This window comes from Hyla sarda, chromosome 9, assembly GCF_029499605.1.
Source record: "Hyla sarda isolate aHylSar1 chromosome 9, aHylSar1.hap1, whole genome shotgun sequence".
Taxonomy (NCBI): Eukaryota; Metazoa; Chordata; class Amphibia; order Anura; family Hylidae; genus Hyla; species Hyla sarda.
The window spans coordinates 150,801,181-150,820,400 of NC_079197.1; the positions used below are offsets into that span (position 1 = coordinate 150,801,181).

General features: G+C 44.4%; 1 protein-coding gene across 1 annotated transcript in view; it reads right to left on the reverse strand.

Moving 5' to 3' along the window:
* Positions 1 to 18,691, reverse strand: part of PLD3 (phospholipase D family member 3) — a 35,863-nt gene extending 17,172 nt beyond the window's left edge. The window contains exons 1-3 of the mRNA XM_056540832.1: positions 18,504 to 18,691; positions 1,840 to 1,909; positions 817 to 885 (exon numbers count right to left, since the gene is read on the reverse strand). Of these exons, the coding sequence (XP_056396807.1) occupies positions 817 to 885; positions 1,840 to 1,866 (96 nt within the window). The 5' untranslated portion in view covers positions 1,867 to 1,909; positions 18,504 to 18,691. The remainder of the gene's footprint in view (positions 1 to 816; positions 886 to 1,839; positions 1,910 to 18,503) is intronic.
* Positions 18,692 to 19,220: the final 529 nt, after the last annotated feature.

Consider the following 19,220-nt stretch of genomic DNA (forward strand, 5'->3'; position numbering starts at 1 on the left):
TACTACTTGAGTTATTGTTGCGCCATTTCCTTGATATCAGACATATTACTTATCTGTAATTGTGTCCTAGCCTTCCACCTATTATTACGTAGGTTGTTTTACTGCCAGTAGGTGCCTTATGTGATATCCTCATCTCTTTTCTCCTGTATGTGTAACTGTTCTCTCACTTATATAGTTGTTTTAACATATTGGATTGTTTTTAAGTAATTTTCTGTAATAAAGATTTTTATATTTTTATGACCATTATATTTGGTGTCTATATATTTCTTTCAGATGTTGCAAAACACTGATCTATATGAGTGTACATAAATTAAAGCACAAAATTTCCAGACAACATAATTGATAAAATGTTTTGCTTAAAGGGGTACTCCGCTGCTCAGCGTTTGGAACAAACTGTTCCAAACGTTGGAAGCAACGCCGGGAGCTTGTGACGTCATAGCTCCGCCCCCTCATGACGTCACTCACCGCCCCCTCAATGCAATCTATGGGAGGGGGCGTGATGGCGGTCACGCCCCCTCCCATAGACTTGCATTGAGGGGTGGGGTGTGACGTCATGAGGGGCGGGGCTATGACATCACAAGCTCCCGGCGCCGGTTCCAGCGTTCAGAACAGTTTGTTCCTAATTGCTGAGCAGCAGAGTACCCCTTTAAGCAAGTGTCTTGAACTAAGAGGAAATGGAAACATATGTAAATCATGCTACTGATATTCAAACACAAAATTCAGCAGAGAAATGCTGCGGCATATAGATTACTTCTATGAAAAAAGAAAATACTGATTTCACAACTATGGAAGGTTGGGCTTTGTAGGAAGACTTACCCTGCGAGCATTGGTCTGTAGTTGGTTCATGTATACGAGATGATCCTCTGGCTCCTCTGGAGAGGAAATCTGTATAAGAGGGGGTGGGGGTGAGGAAAAAACATAAATGAGTACAAGTACAGTGAATATATAACAAGATCAGAAGCTAAAGTCTGTGCAGAAGTAAACAACAAAGTAAAAAAGCAGATTTTAGGCCAAATTATATACTGCTCTTAAAAGGGTATTCACAACAACCCCTATCCATGAGGGGAGGTTAAAGGGGTACTTCACTGCTCAGCGTTGGAACAAACTGTTCTGAACACTGGAGACGGTAGCGTGTGATGTCATAGCCCCACCCCCTCAATGCATGTCTATGGGAGGGGGCGTGACAGAGTCACGCCCCCTCCCATAGACTTGCATTGAGGGGGTGGGGCGTGACATGAGGGGGCGGGACTATGACGTCACATGCTCCCGGCGCCGGCTCCAGCGTTCGGAACAGTTTGTTCCAAACGCTGAGCAGAGGAGTACCCCTTTAAAAAGCTAGTTAGTGGAAGGGAAAATGTGGAGACCACTGCATAAGCATGTAAACAGTGCACCTCCAGCTGTTGCAAAACTACAACCTCCAGAATGCCCAGACAGCAGTTAGCATGCTGGGAGTTGTAGTTTTGAAACCGCTGAAAGGCACACAGTTTGAAGACCACTGGCCGAATGAATGAAGTTCACTGCACATGTGCGGCCTGCACTCTCTACGTTCTCTATGGAGGTTCTGGACATTATGAGCACCATTTTCCTCTGCTCTTATGGTAGGTGTGTGTTTCTACTAATGGATTATGCTGTATGAACGAGGATATTTTCACAATGAACATTTTTTGGAGCAGAAATGATGTGCAGTTGGTACGGAGCTATAAGTTATATGTTATGTGCATGTTTTTGTTTTGTTTTTTTTGCAACACCGGAATTAGAACCGGAAAGGAAACCAGAAAAAAAAAAAAAGTTGCACATGTGAAACTGCAAGTGATAAAAGCTATAGTGAGAATTACTTACTGGTTTGTAGACCACTTTTGGTTTCATTATTTCTTCAGATAAAACAGGTTAAAAAAAAAAAGTAAAAACCCTGAAAGTACAGAAAGATGGTTTAATGCATATTCTAAGGACATTTGTCTTTAATACAAACTTATTTCACAAGCATTAGAAAGTACCTCATGATCTTGTTAAATTTTATAATCCTCCCAGTTCACTGCCCCCATCATGATAAACCACCCCCGGCCTTTATTTTTTATTATTTTTTGTTTTCTACCTTGATATTTCTCTGTATTTTCTGCTCAGTCAGATTTAGACCGGGAAGGGGCGTTCCCCAGCAGGTGTGACATCTGCAGCCATATAGGGGAGAACTTCCTCCCTCACTCTGATACACACAGTTAAGAGCAGTTCAGTGTGAGATGAGCTATGATTGGCTAAGGCTACACACATCCCCCTCAGCACTCCAGACTGCATTTCCTGATTTTTGACTTTTGCCAGGCCAGCAGGAGTCCAAAGTCTGTGCAAAAGATCGGGGGAAATGTGCTCTGGATAAGTAGGGAGACACCTAGTGGCAGCTTTTTTTAAACACATAAAACATAGAAAGTCTTAAATGCGCACTCTCATTAAAGCTAATTTTTACTATTGCACTACTTATGCTAAATGAAAAATATTTCTTATGTACTTTGGTTAAAAAAAAAAAATTTAAAAAAAAATTAAATTTTCTATGTTTTATTTGTGCTTAAAAAAAAAGCTCAAGAGCACATTTTCCCCCAACTCATACACAGACTTTGGACCAAAGTCCAAACACAGGAAGTGCCGTCTGGAGTGCTGAGGTGGGGGTATCCAACCAACAGCATATGGCAGTTATGTGTGAGAGGAGCTATGATTGGATGAGGCTAGACACACACCCCTCAGCACTCCAGGCTGCACTTCCTGTGTTTGGACTTTGGTCCAAAGTCTGTGTACGAGTTGGGGGAAAATGTGCTCTTGAGCTTTTTTTAAGCACAAATTTAAAAAAAAATGAAATTTTCTATGTTTTAACAAAGTAGATTAGAAATATTTTTTTCATTTACCATAAGGAGTGCAATAGCAAAAATTAGTTTTAATGAGAGTGACCCTTTAAATAATTTTTTTTATTTTATTTATTTATTTAATTTTTTTTACCATAAAGGAGTTCAATAGCAAAATTTGTTTCAATGACAGTGCCTATTTAACAATTACTTAAATATTCAATCATATTATAGGAATTCTACATCTCCAGCTGTGGCTTGACTGTCTTAATCAGATCCATCCTATGGCCAAGTGCATGTGGTTAAGCATTAGGCTTAGTCATGTGCGATTCGCTATTAGGCAATACCAACCATACGTGTGGTTACAAATTTTTGCAGTTCTTAACAATTGCGCTTCCTATTCTACTGACGTGATGCCTATTGTGATCAGAGCACAGACATTACATACCATTGTACGAATTGCAGAAGTTAGTGTCCCATGTCGGTGATGACTTTCAGCCACAAAGGTCAGCATGTGACTACAGCAGCGTTTCCAAACCAGGATGCCTCCAAAATGTTACAAAACTACAACTCCCAGCATGCCCGGACAGCCGAAGGCTGTCCGGTCATGCTGGAAGTTGTAGTTTTGCAACAGCTGGAGGCACCCTGGTTGGGAAACACTGCCCTACTAGATAAAATATTTTGTTTAAAAAAAAAATAAAAAAATAAAAAAGGCAGAGATTCACTTAAATTGTTTAGATTAAGAGGAAGGGCAATTTAACAAGGTATAGGTGGCGTTACTAACAGGAAATCAGGGTACACGACCCGCATCGCCCTTTCTAGCTATGCCAATGCCTTGAAAAACAATTCAAATGGTGGATGTATAGGTCAGGGTTTCTTCGTGTGCTTTCAGCTGTGGCAAAACTACAACTTCCAGATTGCCCAGACAGCTGTTTTGCAACAGCTGGAGGCACAGGGGTGTAAATTATCCATAGCTCACATGGCAGAATGTAAAACAAGTGTGTAAAACAAATTCCAGTGCAGCAGCCTCCCATGGTTTTCAATGGGATCCTGCTGCACCGTGCACATGGCAGAATTTCTGCGGTGGAAATTCAATTTCTGTATGGACCTATTATACAGCAACGCATTTCCAAGCGGTCCTAGTGCTGACTGATTCAGAACATTCACACAGAATATATATTTTTTTTTTTTACGGGCAGATCTTTTGCCGTGTGAATGAGCCCATACAGTTCTTGCATTGTGCTTTTAATAGGTGCTGCATAAGCCATAAATAAAGTTTAGGGCAGTGGTCTTCAACCTGCAAACCTCCAGATGTTGCAAAACTACAACTCCCAGCATGCACGGACAGCCGTTGGCTGTCCGTGCATGCTGGGAGTTGTAGTTTTGCAACATTTGGAGGTCTGCAGGTTAAAGACCACTGGTCTAGGGGATACTTTGATGTAATTTAAGGGAGATCACCATCTTAGGCGATTCAATGCCATAAGAATTTGGTTTGCAGATTATATATTCATATAGTCATAACACTGTATTCTGGACTTGTTGCAGTGATTCAGTCCTATCTATGCCTATAGAAACACTTTGCTGAACATGAATGCAGCTCATGGCATGTGACTTTAGTTTATAGTCACATGCTATTTCCATAGTGTTCTGTGGCGAGCGGCTGGCTGATCTACATTGCTGTGAATCATCTGGGTGAAAAGTGTTTGGCAGGTTTAAAGGGGTATACCGTGGAAATGTAAAAAAAAAATTTTTATTTTTTTAAATCAACTGGTGCCAGAAAGTTAAACAGATTTGTAAATCATAGAAAATCCAAGAAGGAGAGATCACACCAGGTAGCAAACCAAATAGGTGGAAAAATGCAAATATACGATACCGCAAGTTAACCGCTAGGAGCGTCCGGACTCACTTCAATGGGTAAGCAGCACCTGCGGGGTGCACGCACAAGGTAAAGTACCAAAATATACAAAAACAAAGATAAGCATGCACTCACTGCCGGTAAGCTGCTGCGGGCTTAGAGTCCGGGATCACCACGGCATAGACATAGACGGTAAGGGGCGCTCAGAGGCTATGCCGGCGTAGCCTCTGAGCGCCCCTTACCGTCTATGCCGTGGTGATCCCGGACTCTGAGCCTGCAGCAGCTTACCGGTGGCGAGTGCATGCTTAGCTTTGTTTTTGTAGATTTGTAAATCACTTCTATTAAAAAAAAAAATCTTAATCCTTCCAGCACTTTTTAGGGGCTGTATACTAAAGAGAAATCCAAAAAAGAAAGGCATTTCCTGTCATGTCCTGACCACAGTGCTCTCTGCTGTCCATTTTTGGAACTGGAGAAAATCCCAATAGCAAACATGCTTTTCTGGACAGTTCCTAAAGTGGACAGCAGAGGTCAGCAGAGAGCACTGTGGTCAGGACATCAGAGGAAATGCATTTCTTTTTTTGGATTTCTCTTTAGTATACAGCCCCTAAAAAGTACTGGAAGGATTAAGATTTTTTTATTAGAAGTGATTTACAAATCTGTTTAACTTTCTGGCACCAGTTGATTTAAAAAAAAAAAAAAGTTTTCCACGGTAGTACCCCTTTAAAGGAGTACTATGGTGCACAATTCTTTTAGCCCAAAATGTTCCCCGCGGCTGTACCTTTCTATCAATGTCCTCCTTTCAGAAGTCGGTCTGGCCGTTTTCCCGTGGCAGCACCGCGAATTTCCCGGTTCTTCCGGGTTATGGTGGTGTGGAGGATGACGTAAAAATCGTCATCCCCCATGCTGCCTTGCTCCAGCTTCCAGTCCCTCCGTGCTTCAGTCCTTCTCACCCCCTCCTCTACCTCATCCTTTCCCCTCCCTAGTAATTATATTAAACCCGCCCCTTTGAAACGTTACACATTGAAATCATGTGTAACTTGTTTGAAGAATATCCCTGTTAGTTACGGCAGCGTAACTAACCGGGATATAATTGGCCAGGAGTGGTCACATGTTCGGTCCCGGGGAAATGCTGAGTGCGTCGGCGCGCTCAGCTTCATGTGATAGGCGGGAGGCATTCAGAGTTGTTTGCGCAGTCCAGCCAATGACTGCTGCGCAAACGAGGAATATATGAATATGTAAAATATGGGAGCGGGGAAGGACCTTTACAGTGATGACGTTTCGTTACGAAGATGGGCGGGAGGCCGAATACTGGGGAACGAAATTCATAATTGTGAGATACTGGCTGCACTTCCGGTTTTCCGAAAAGTCGTATATGCGTGCAGTTAGCGCAACGGAGGTAATTTAGGATATTATATAACTTTGGGCGAGCTTTACAATGTGCAATAAATATTTTGCTCCAGAGTACTCCTTTAAGTAGTCGAGAACATTGCCACACCATGAGCAGGACTGCCCCAATTCATTTATAGGGTGAATTCAGGAGGTGACAATTCTTGCAGCACATTTGCAATGATTCAATCCACAGCAGAAAAGTACAGCCAGCCAGAAACCCTGTGTTTCTCCGAAAATAAGACCGGGTCTTATATTAATTTTAGTCACGAAAAACACACTAGGGCTTATTTTCAGGGTAGGGCTTATTTATTTACGGTATGTACATTGAACATACCGCACATTGCCCCCCCCAATGTCCCCTTACACCCCCCCCCCCCCCCCCGCCAGTTTATTAGCCCAGTGCTGCACCCCACATTGGGGGACTAATCGTACCGTATGTCACCCATATGCCAAATAATTATCAGCCGCTGCGCTGTACTTAGTATTCCTGTGCCCAGTTGCAAATATTAAAAAACAAACTTTAACTTACCTTCATCCTCCGTTCCCCCGTTGCTAAGGAATCGGCCTCATGGTCCCTCCGCTGTTCTTGTCGCTTCCTGGTGTTGGGACCTCACAGAGCCTTCAGCCTATCTCCGGCCGCAGCGATGTCCCGCCTTGGCCGATGATAGGCTGAGCCCACTGTCATGTAAAAAGCCGGCCGGTTTCTTACATGACAGTGGGCTCAGCCCATCATCGGCCAAGGCGGGACATCGCTGCGGCCGGAGATAGGCTGAAGGCTCTGTGAGGTCCCAACACCAGGAAGCGACAAGAACAGCGGAGGGACCATGAGGCCGGTTCCTTAGCAACAGGGAAACAGCGGACGAAGGAAAGTTAAAATGTGCAGCCCAGGCATTGCCTAGATCTTATTTTCGGGGTAGGGCTTATATTGCAGCCCACCCCGATAATCCAGCTAGGGCTAATTTTCGGGCAAGGGTGTGTTTTCGGGGAAACAGGGTAATAAGTGTGCTATAGATCTGTAAAACCTATAGCCTGCCCGGCGGTGCTCTGCATACATGTATACCATAATAGAGTACACCACTTATATTTTTTAAAATAAATGTATTCTTTTTGTATGACAACACTGAAGAAATGACCCTCTGCTACAATGTAAAGTAACGAGTGCACTGCCTGTATAACATTATTTAACCCCCTTAAGGACTGAGCCCTTTTTCACCTTAAGGACTCGGCCATTTTTTGCAATTCTGACCACTGTCACTTTAAACATTAATAACTCTGGAATGCTTTTAGTTATCATTCTGATTCCGAGACTGTTTTTTCGTGACATATTCTACTTTAACTTAGTGGTAAAAATTTTTGGTAACTTGCATCCTTTCTTGGTGAAAAATCCCAAAATTTGATGAAAAATTTGAACATTTTGCATTTTTCTAACTTTGAAGCTCTCTGCTTGTAAGGGGGATGGATATTCAAAATTATTTTTTTATTCACATATAAATTTTATGATGCAAATATAAAGTAGACATATTGTATGAATTTTTACTTTTGGAAGACACCAGAGGGCTTCAAAGTTCAGCAGCAATTTTCCAATTTTTCACAAAATTTTGAAACTCGCTTTTTTTCCAGGGACCAGTTCAGGTTTGAAGTGGATTTGAAGGGTCTTCATATTAGAAATACCCCATAAATGACCCCATTATAAAAACTGCACCCCCCCCAAAGTATTCAAAATGACATTCAGTAAGCGTTTTAACCCTTTACGGGTTTCACAGGAATAGCAGCAAAGTGAAGGAGAAAATTCACAATCTTCATTTTTTACACTCGCATGTCCTTGTAGACCCAATTTTTGAATTTTCTGCAAGGGGTAAAAAGGAGAAAATTTTTACTTGTATTTGTAGCCCAATTTCTCTCGAGTAAGCACATACCTCATATGTCCATGTAAAGTGTTCGGTGGGCGCAGAAGAGGGCTCAGAAGGGAAGGAGTGTCAAATGGTTTTTGAAGGGCATGTCACCTTTAGGAAGCCCCTATGGTGCCAGAACAGCAAAAAACCCCACATGGCATACCATTTTGGAAACTAGACCCCCTCCGGGAACGTAACAAGGGGTAATGTGAACCTTAATACCCCACAGGTGATTCACGACTTTTGCATATGTAAAAAATAATTTTTTACCTAAAATGCTTGGTTTCCCAAAAACTTTACATTTATACAAAGGGTTAAAGCAGAAAATACCCCCCAAAATTTGAAGCCCAATTTCTCCCGATTCAGAAAACACCCCATATGGGGGTGAAAAGTGCTCTGTTGGCGCACTACAGGTCTCAGAAGAGAAGGAGTCACATTTGGCTTTTTGAAAGCAAATTTTGCTCTGGGGGCATGGCGCATTTAGGAAGCCCCTATGGTGCCAGGACCGCAAAAAAAAAAAACAAACACATGGCATACCATTTTGGAAACTAGAGCCCTCGGGGAATGTAACAAGGGGTAAAGTGAACCTTAATACCCCACAGGCGTTTCACGACTATTGCATATATAAAAAAAAAAAAAAAAAAATTTTTACCTAAAATGCTTCTTTTCCCAAAAACTTTACATTTTTAAAAAGGGTAAAAGCAGAAAATACCCCCCAAAATTTGAAGCCCAATTTCTCCCGAGTACGGCGATACCCCATATGTGACCCTTAACTGTTGCCTTGAAATACGACAGGGCTCCAAAGTGAGAGAGCGCCATGCGCATTTGAGGCCTAAATTAGGAATTGCATAGGGGTGGACATAGGGGTATTCTACGCCAGTGATTCCCAAACAGGGTGCCTCCAGCTGTTGTAAAACTCCCAGCATGCCTGGACAGTCAACGGCTGTCCGACAATACTGGGAGTAGTTGTTTTGCAACAGCTGGAGGCTCCGTTTTGGAAACCGTGGAGTACCAGACGTTTTTCATTTTTATTGGGGAGGGGGGCTGTGTAGGGGTATGTGTATATGTAGTGTTTTTTACTTTTTATGTTAGTGTAGTGTAGTGTTTTTAGGGTACAGTCGCACGGGCGGGGGTTCACAGTAGTTTCTCGCTGGCAGTTTGAGCTGTTGCAGAAAATTTGCTGCAGCTCAAACTTGCAGCCAGATACTTACTGTAAGCCTCCGCCCCTGTGAGTGTACCCTGTACATTCACATTGGGGGGGGGGGGGGGGGGAATCCAGCTGTTGCAAAACTACAACTCCCAGCATGCGCTGACAGACTGTACATGCTGAGAGTTTTAGTTTTGCAACAGCTGTAGGCACACTGGTTATGTATCACGGAGTTTGTGACCTTACTCAGTGTTTCAATACCAGTGTGCCTCCAGCTGTTGCAAAACTACAACTCCCAGCATGTACGGTGCATGGTGTAAGGTGACTGCTGGGAGTTGTAGTTTGCAACAGCTGGAGGCACACCGGTCGTGAAACACTGAGTTAGGTAAAAAAAAAAAACTAAGTTTCACAACTAGTGTGCCTTCAGCTGTTGCAAAACTACAACTCTCAGCAGTCACCGACAGCCAACGGGCATGCTGGGAGTTGTAGTTATGCAACCAGCAGATGCACCACTACAACTCCCAGCATGCACTTTAGCTGTTTGTGCAAGCTGGGAGTTGTAGTTAAACAGCTGAAGGTACACTTTTCCATAGAAAAAATGTGCCTCCAGCTGTTGCAAAACCATAAGTCCCAGCATGCCCATAAGGGAATGCTGGGAGTTGTGGTCTGCCTCCTGCTGTTGCATAACTACAGCTCCCAGCATGCCCTTTTTGCATGCTGGGAGCTGTTGCTAAGCAACAGCAGGAGGCTGTAACTCACCTCCTGCTGCTGCTCCATCGCAGGACAGTCCCTCGCCGCGGCCGTCGCTCCTGGGGCCCCGATCCCAACATGGACGCCGGGGATCGGGGTCCCCAGCACCCGGGGTCGTCTTCCCGCACCCGCTCACGCCCTCCGGAAGAGGGGCAGAGCGGGTGCGGGAGTGACACCCGCAGCAGGCGCCCTGATTGGTCGGCCGGTAATCCGGCCGACGAATCAGGGCGATCGTGAGGTGGCACCAGTGCCACCTCACCCCTGCAGGCTCTGGCTGTTCGGGGCAGTCTGAGACGGCCCCGAACAGCCAGTAATTCCGGGTCACCGGAGACCCGATTGACCCGGAATCGCCGCAGATCGCTGGACTGATCGCCGACATGGGGGGGCATAATGACCCCCCTGGGCGATATGCCGGGATGCCTGCTGAACGATTTCAGCAGGCATCCGGCTCCGGTCCCCAACCGGCTAGCGGTGGGGACCGTAATTCCCACGGGCGTATGGATACGCCCTGCGTCCTTAAGAGGTTAATGTGGTGTCCCCTAAAAATAATCCAACACAGCCACTAAATGAGTACTGCAGCCATAGAACAAATCCCCTATCTGTCCGACTGATCGGACCCCCGCCCCGATTTCTTCCTGACAACGCTGGCACCACACATGATGTAATCTTGCACAGACTATTTTCCCCTCTTTCCTCCTTGACAATAGGCACTACAGGGTCCCCCAGTTTCCCCCTCTTCTCCACTAGGCATGAAGGGCAGTGTGTATGTAGGAGGCCTGCACCCTGGACACTGCACACAAAATGCTGCTCAGTGTAACTTATGGGGAGTGGGGGGGGGGGGGGGGGGGGTTTGAGTCAGACAGTCCAAGTGCGGCAGAAGTTCTGACAGGTTGAGTTGTGGTGACTGGGTGAGGCAATGATGTTACAGGGTCTGGTGGTATTAACCCTTGATTTGTCGTGACGCCAGGGTGCGGTTGTTTTCTGAATGAGACCCTGCCGACAACCGGCAGGAAAATAATGGAATGTCCACAGCAAGATTATGAGATAACTGGAACTTCTCAGGAAAACAGTCTTTACAGTTATTCAGTTCTCTTGATGTAACCGGGATGCAGGATAGCTCACAGGCTTTGCTGGGACTAGTAGTCTTGTGATTTGAGCAGGCCACTGTGCTACTAATTGTATGCTTTGAGTGGAATAGTAGTCACTAGGAATTGTAAAGTGCTTGGTAACTCACGGTTTTGTAGTGGCTGCAGGTTCCTTAGGCTTTGGCCTAGTTGCAATTGTGCTTGAATTTTGGTATTGCTGTAGTGTACAGATTGGAGACTACAGCCCCTTATATACTAAGGAGGCTGGACTACAGCCCATTGGTGGAAGAGCCTGTAGGTTCTGAACCCAGAGAACTCTGGGTACATCACATGACAATATCACATGAACCCAGAAGGTCCTATACATTTGTACAACTTTATACACAATTAACAATATGCACAACACACTTACAATCCATTTATAGGAGGTGAGCAAAGGGTAAAGCCCTGCAGGAGAGCCCTGTGGAATGGAGGAACTCTAACTGAGGGGACCCAGGACAGGAACAGGACAAAAATTGTCTAAATCAAAAGTTGCAAATTTTACACCGACAAAACTATACTCACTAAAAACACACACACACATAAATCATTTGATAAATCCCTGCCATGGATTACTGGAACCATGGGGGTGGGGAAGGTATAAGTGAAGCATTTTTCTACACTTGTGTGTTGGTAATGTGTAGGCGCACCAAAATGTATTAAATGGTCGCAGGGCAACTGATCGAAAATGTGACCTCCACAAAATCTGAGATTTCACTCTTCACATACACCAAAAAGCTTAGCCAAGTCTGGGCTGGTGAACTCGACTTTGTGGTCTTTGCGAAAAAAAAATAAATAAAAATAAAAATTGTGTAAAGCAGAAAGTGGGCCAAAAATAAAAATTGCCTGAGGGGCCGTGCTGCACCAAATGTGCACCAACTATGCCCACACACACACACAATTACAGCTCTGAAGACAATCATAAATGCCCCCACTTGTCCTGTGGTCTGACGACCAGTGGCTGTGCACATTACATTGTAGCAGAGTCATTTCTTCAGTGTTGTCACAGGAAAAGATATAATATTATTTAGAGAAGTATGATGGGCGGACTCCCTTATGCGAGATAATGTGGTTTAAGCAATGACATCAACCATACAATGAGATCTCATGAGAGAGACTTGTCACACACTTCAGGGTTTCTTGTTTATGCAGTCGTAGAAGGCAAACGCTATGGGTTCTTAAAGGGGTACTTCCCTGCCCCAGCATCCGGAACATTTAGTTCCGAATGTTGGGTGCAGGCTGCGGGGGTCGTGACATCAGGACCCCCACAGCCCGAACCCAGCATTAGGAACTAAATGTTCCAGACGCTGGGGCAGGGGAGTACCCCTTTAACCAATATTTATGAGAATCCTGAAATGTAAATTAGTCTTAGAAAAAAAACCTATGCCTGTAAAGTGTCCATACATTTTAACACAGAAGTGGTGCAACATGCAACTACATAAGTGCTTCCCAACCAGGGTGCCTCCTGCTGTTGCAAAACTACAACCCTAAGCATGGCCAGACTGGGAGTTGTAATTTTGCAACAACTGGAGGCACCCTGGTCTATAATGGTGGAGGTATACTTTTATGGGGTGTGATTATGCGCATACGTGACTAATGTCATAGGAGGAAAGGTACAATCTGGAATAGTAGGATAACTAACATTACATCCTGCAATTAAAACATGTCAGAAATAAAATGTCAAGTACAGGAGCCAAATTAGAAGTTGCCTTCATATTGACTCATGCACTGGGCTGTATGGAACCTGTCCCATTTACAGCATCCGACGGAGAATGCCAGGGACTTTTCTGGTCAGATTCTGCATTTATCCAATAAAAGAACCCCCCCTTAGATGTTTGCAGGATTGCTGCATTACAGCTCTATACAACTCTAAGCTTGTAGAGCAGTGTTTTCTAACTAATGCATCTCCAGCTGTTGCAAAACTACAACTCCCAGCATTCCGCACTGGAAGTTTCTGCATCAGAGATTCTGCTGCTCTATGCACACGGCGGAGTTTCTGTGCCAGATGTTTCCGGCACAGAAATTCCATTTTCAGTGTCCGCACAAAGAATAAAACATTAATTCCTTGTGCAGAGTCCGCATGGAAAGCATAGCCACGCATTCCAGTGAGGTCCTAGCGCCGGAATATTATGCCACCACACCCTCTCCCATAGACCTGCATTGACCGTAACGTCACAACCCCCGTAGCCAGAGTTCCCAACTAAATGTTCCGAACGCTGGGGCAGTAGAAGACCCCAAAAAAATGTTAAAAAAAATAAATCCTACCTATATCGTTTTGATAAACTAGGCCCCATGATTGGGGGAGACTTATTACAATTAGTGTAAAGGGAAGGTAGAGCAGTTGCCCATTGCAACCAAATTACTGCTTTTATTTTCCAAACTACCACTAAAAATTAAGATTTTGAATCTTGAATAATAATTTTGAATAATAAAAAGAAGGCCCAAAATATGATAGGCTATGTTACCACTCAAATTTGAGATACATTTTTGCGAATATTTTTACCAATACCATAAATGGAACTTACAAACTATTGCTCTACTTTTCACTTTAAAGGGGTACTCCGGTGAAAACTTTTTCTTTTAAATCAACTGGTGGCAGAAAGTTAAACATATTTGTAAATTACTTCTATTAAAAAAAATCTTAATCCTTCCTGTACTTAGTAGCTGCTGAATACTACAGAGGAAATTCTTTTCTTTTTGGAATGCTCTCTGCTGATGTTATAATAATATAATATTATATTATTATTTATTTATATTTATTGTTGTCCTTAGTGGGATTTGAACCCAAGTCCCCAGCACCGCAAGGCAGCAATGCTAACTACTGAGCCACTATGCTGCCTTTAACATACATCTGCTATGCACGGTTGCTAAAATGGACAGATGTCAGCAGAGAGCACTGTGGTCGTGATGTCAGTGTTCCAAAAAGAAAGGAATTTCCTCTGTAGCTAATAAGTACTGGAAGGATTAAGATTTTTTTAATAGAAGTAATTACGAATATATTTAACTTTCTGCCACCAGTTGATTTAAAATAAAAATAAAAGTTTTCACTGGAGTACCCCTTTAAACAGGTCCGCTGGCAACCCGCCACTATGGCAGACTTTTGGCGAAAAGTGAATGCTACCGTAACTCGCACTGGATTTCTGGCCTTGACTGACAGATTTTGCCCAGTTTGGGGGTGGGGGGGGGGATGGGTAGAGATTTATCAATCAGGGCTGGCTGGGTCAGAAAGGGTGAAAGTGATGAAAGGCTCCCTTTAAGGTTAGGTTCACACTGCAGAATCTCCGGGCAGAAAATATCCACCTGGAGATTCTGAGTGCGGCCTGTGCCAACTGAATCAGTCGGCGCTAGGACCGCGCGGACACTGCAGTCTCCAAGAGACTGCAATGCGTTCCGCGAGTATTTCCACCTGAAGAATGAGCAACATCATTCTTCAGGCGGAAATTTTCAAGAAGATTCCCAAGTGTGAATTTGTGAACAGAAACCCATTCACTACACTATACATTTTAGTAAGCGGAATTTCTGCCTGCAATCTCAAAGCGCCCATAAAACTTCTGCAGACGGCGGGCACCAGCAGAACATGCGGTGTCCTTCTAGACTGCAATGCATTTCCTAGTGGATTCCACATTTGCAAAAATAAAATTAAAATAAAATGAAAAAAAACGACTGGTCAATTCTTTCTGTGAAGGCTGGAATTTCAGCAGTATATGTTTCCGCCACGGAAATTCCGCCGTATGCATCCATTGGAATTTCCAAGCAATAGGTTCTTGCCGGATTCCGCCATGTGAACAAAACCTAAAAAAGGTCCTGTCACTTGTAATGCAAATTATCTTTAGTGGAGTTTCCCTTAAAGAGAAGAAAACATTTTTTGCAGCGTGCACAGTTCAACAAGATCCCAGTGAAGACAATGGAATTTCCGTAGTGTGAATAAACCCTTAGGCCAGTTTCAGATGAGCGTACTACATATGCAAGCCCTGGCCTGGCTGTTGGTCAGTTGTCAGTTTTGGCTATTAAGCCCCACAGTCTAGCATGGATTTGCAGCGGTAGCAGATGCATCCGTAATAAAATTCGTAAAGAGACCCAGATACACAAGCTAATTAAAGGGGTATTCCAGCCGTAGACATCTTATCTCCTATCCAAAGGATAGGGGATAAGATGTCTGATCGTCACGTCTCTAGTCCCATAAATGAATGAGTGCTGTGGGGGGTCCCAGCAGCAGGCTTTAGATAGGGAATGAAATGTCTATGGCCAGAATACCCCTTTAATATGCGCTTTAGTGTTTTTTTGTAATATTATGGCACCACATACACAAGCAAAAACACTAGCGATAAAGTTTTAAAAGAACTCCAGTAAAAAAAATTCTTAATTGCTACTGATGTGAAGTTTAACACAGAAAAACAGTAAACAATACTATGTCTACTTGAAAATATTAATAAAAATTTAATATTAAACCTCTTAAGGACCCAGGGCGTACCTGTACGCCCCGAGTCCGCTCCCATTCTATAACACGGGGACATGGAGTGTCACGTCATAGCAGGTTCTGGCCCGGCCTCTAACAACGGCCGGGACTAATAGCACGTGGCACCGTGATCAATTAACCCTTTAGACGCGGCATTCAAAGTTGATCGCCGCGGTGAAATCGCGGCATCCCGAACAGCTATAGGACATGAGGAGGGTCTCCTTACCTGCCTCCTGGTGTCCAATCGCCGAATGACTGCTCAGTGCCTGAATCATCGATCAATGGTTATTGTAATCCTCCGCTTTGGGACCTCCATATCACCCGGCGGCACGGGGACAGGTATGCGAGGCTCCAGCGCAATGTGAGTTTGGCACTGTGTGCCTCTTACCGGCTATGCCGATCGTGGGCTGAATGCAGTCATCCTAGCTGCGGCTGGCCAGCGGAGCAGAAAGAGTTCCTGATGGAGCGTGTTTCTCTAATCAGAGGCTCCTAGGGTATAAGTCCTTCCGTGTGTCCACAGTGGGGGTGATGGTAGGTGACTTCTCGGGCTAGACGCGTTTCGGGGAGCCACTTCCCCTTTTTCGATAGCAGTGAGAGTGAATGATGGAGGATTACAATAACTGTGGACAATTAGATATAACCCCCACCGAATTTGAAGCCACTCATACTGTAGCCCTGGGCCGTCAGGGTAGAGTGGGCTCCAAACAGGGTGCATCCAGCGCTGCAACGAAATATTATCTACTGCGAACTAACTTATTTTGGCACAGTGCTGCCAAGCTATTGACTATACACAATCCATCTCCAGTTGCGGAGGAAATATCCATATTTGCAGCACTTGTAGCGCCTAATATAGCGCAAAGACTCCCATTTCAGTGTCCAGTTCTAATTAGAGTTAATAATTAGAGATGAGTGAACTTACAGTAAATTTGTTTCGTCACGAACTTCTCGGCTCGGCAGTTGATGACTTATCCTGCATAAATTAGTTCAGCCTTCAGGTGCTCCGGTGGGCTGGAAAAGGTGGATACAGTCCTAGGAAAGAGTCTCCTAGGACTGTATCCACCTTTTCCAGCCCACGGGAGCACCTGAAAGCTGAACTAATCTATGCAGGAAAAGTCATCAACTGCCGAGCCGAAAAGTTCGTGGCGAATCAAATTTACTGAAAGTTCGCTCATCTCTATATAATACACACCCCTTGAGTACAGTTCTCATAGTATATTTATATATTTTATATCTCGTGAATAGTCCAAAGCAAGGGCCCTGCTAAAGGACCTCACTCCACTAAGTTTATTTAAATAAATGCTATTTTAAATTTGGAAACTCTTATTCTCTTTTCTTTATTTTATTACTCTTTGCATTTTGTCTTCTGTTCTTTCCCCTCTCTCTCACCCCTAGCCTAGTAGGACTGTTACCCATTTTTTGTCTCCACTGTGCAACACAGTATCCTCGGCTTGGCAATCACGTTTTTATGTTGAGCTAACATTAATTTTTTTAACTATTTTATCCCTGTTTATAATTAGTGTTGAGCGAATTTACAGTAAATTAACTTGTAGCGAACCTCGCAGCTCGGCTGTTGATTACTTTTGTCTGCATAAATTAGTTCAGCTTTCCAAGGGCTCCAGTTGCCTGGAAAAGGTGGATACAGACCTAAGAGACCTAAGACTGTCATCTAGGGCTGGGCGGTATGACCAAATATGTGCATCACTGTATTTTATTAGCTTACGGCGGTTCCACGGTATTTTCTCACCCCCCCAAATCATGTGACCCGCCAGCGCTATTCTGTCCCCCCAAGTTTTTTTCCTGTACCTTTTGCATCGCGGGCATAGGTATACAGCAGTGGTCTCCAACCTGCAGACCTCCAGCTGTTGAAAAACTACAACTCCCAGCATGCCCAGACAGCCGTTGGCTGTCCGGGCATGCTGGGAGTTGTAGTTTTGCAACAACTGGAGGTCTGCAGGTTGGAGACCACTGGCATACAGTATAGAGTTCCAGCGCCCGGCGGCCCCCCCAAAGAGGAGGAGGGCAGTGCTTGACATATGCGAGTAGTACCCCTCTGGGCTGATCATTAATTGGGGGGGCAGAACAATGCTGGCGGGTAAACATAGGATTAGTTCCCCGATGTGGGGACAGCGCTGCGCTAGGCTGATAATACATTCCCGAGGGGGAGGGGCCCAACCAGTATCGCGGTATGGGGGAAAATTTCTATCGTGCAGCCCAAAAAAATTCGGTATGAATCGGTATACCGCCCAGCCTTACTGTCATCCCGGACTTTTCCAGGCAACCAGAGCCCTTGGAAAGCTGAATTAATTTACGCAGACTAAAGTAATCAACAGCCGAGCTACGAGGTTCGCTACGAGTCAATTTACTGTAAGTTCGCTCAACTCTAGTTATAATAATTTACGCAGACTAAAGTAATCAACAGCCGAGCTGGAAGGTTCGCTACGGGGCAAGTTCGCTCAACTCTAATTATAATAAATAAAAAATACAGTATCCTGAAAGCTAAAATTTCTTTAGCATAATGCATGTGCTGTAGCGACCAAAACACACTAAAAATAGTCTGAATGTAAACAAAACCTCCTACACTTTCAGACGAAGCTCTTTCAGGCAGGTTCTCGGTTATATCCCCCTTTGTTTCTTTAAAAGTAGTGTTTCCCCAGCAGCGTGCCTCCAGCTGTTGCAAAACTACAGCTTCCAGCAAGCCCGGACAGCCAACGGCTGTCCGGGCGTGCTGGAAGTTGTAGTTTTGCAACAGCTGGAGGCCCGCTGATGGGGAAACACTACTTTAGAGGTTTACCGCACTGTAGAGATATTGCTGTAGTTTCATATCTTTACATGTCACATAATACCGATGACGCAGACCGAATACATTAACAAGTAGGACAGCGCTAAATAACCGGAGGACAATGCTAGGAAATCAGTGACAGCTAGGATATTACTAGTACAGAGAATTAGTGATACCTCCTGGTATTGATACAACAAGGATTTTCTAAACTTCATATAACCAAGTAGCACAATAGAGAAGACACTAACAATAGTAAAAGTCACAGAACTTAGCACTAGAAACCTACCCAGATCTCAGCAGCAGGCAGTGGCCTTGTCCCCGGACATCTGCTGAATACAAAGCGGCTGCAGACAGGCACAGTGCATACAGAGGGGCAGGGTCGTTCCTGTGTGTCACACAATCCGGAGGGGCGGGTGACGCTTGGCTTCCTGATGTAGGAGTGGTTATTCCAGGCCAGTGTCACAACAAGCTGCAGAGAGACAGGCAGACAGGTTATTCAGGTCCACTTTGCATTTCTTAGGTGCCCGCTAAGCATAAAGGGGGACTCCGGAGGAGAAAAACTATTTTTTTCAAATCAACTGATCCTAGAAGGTTGTACACATCTGTAAATGACTTCTATATATAAAAAATCTTAATCCTTACAGTACTTAGCTGCTGTATGCTCTAGAGGAAGTTGTGTAGTTCTTTCCAGTCTGACCACAGTTGCCCTCTGCTGACACCTCTGTCCGTGTCAGGAACTGTCCAGAGAAGGAGAGGTTTTCCCTCGCGGCATATAGAAGAGGTAAGGGAGCTCAGCAAGCCGGCTCCCTGCCTCCATTGCGCATAGAAGAGCATTAGCAATAGAACAACAGGGGGGGGGACCATAATTTCGAAACTATAGGACTGATTCTTGTGAGGGACACATCGTTTTATTCCTGTTCCCCCGCACCATAACCCAGTTTATTTAGTGCAAGTAAAGCGGCTGTCCGTTTCCCCTTTGAGGCTATTATCACATAAAGGAAAT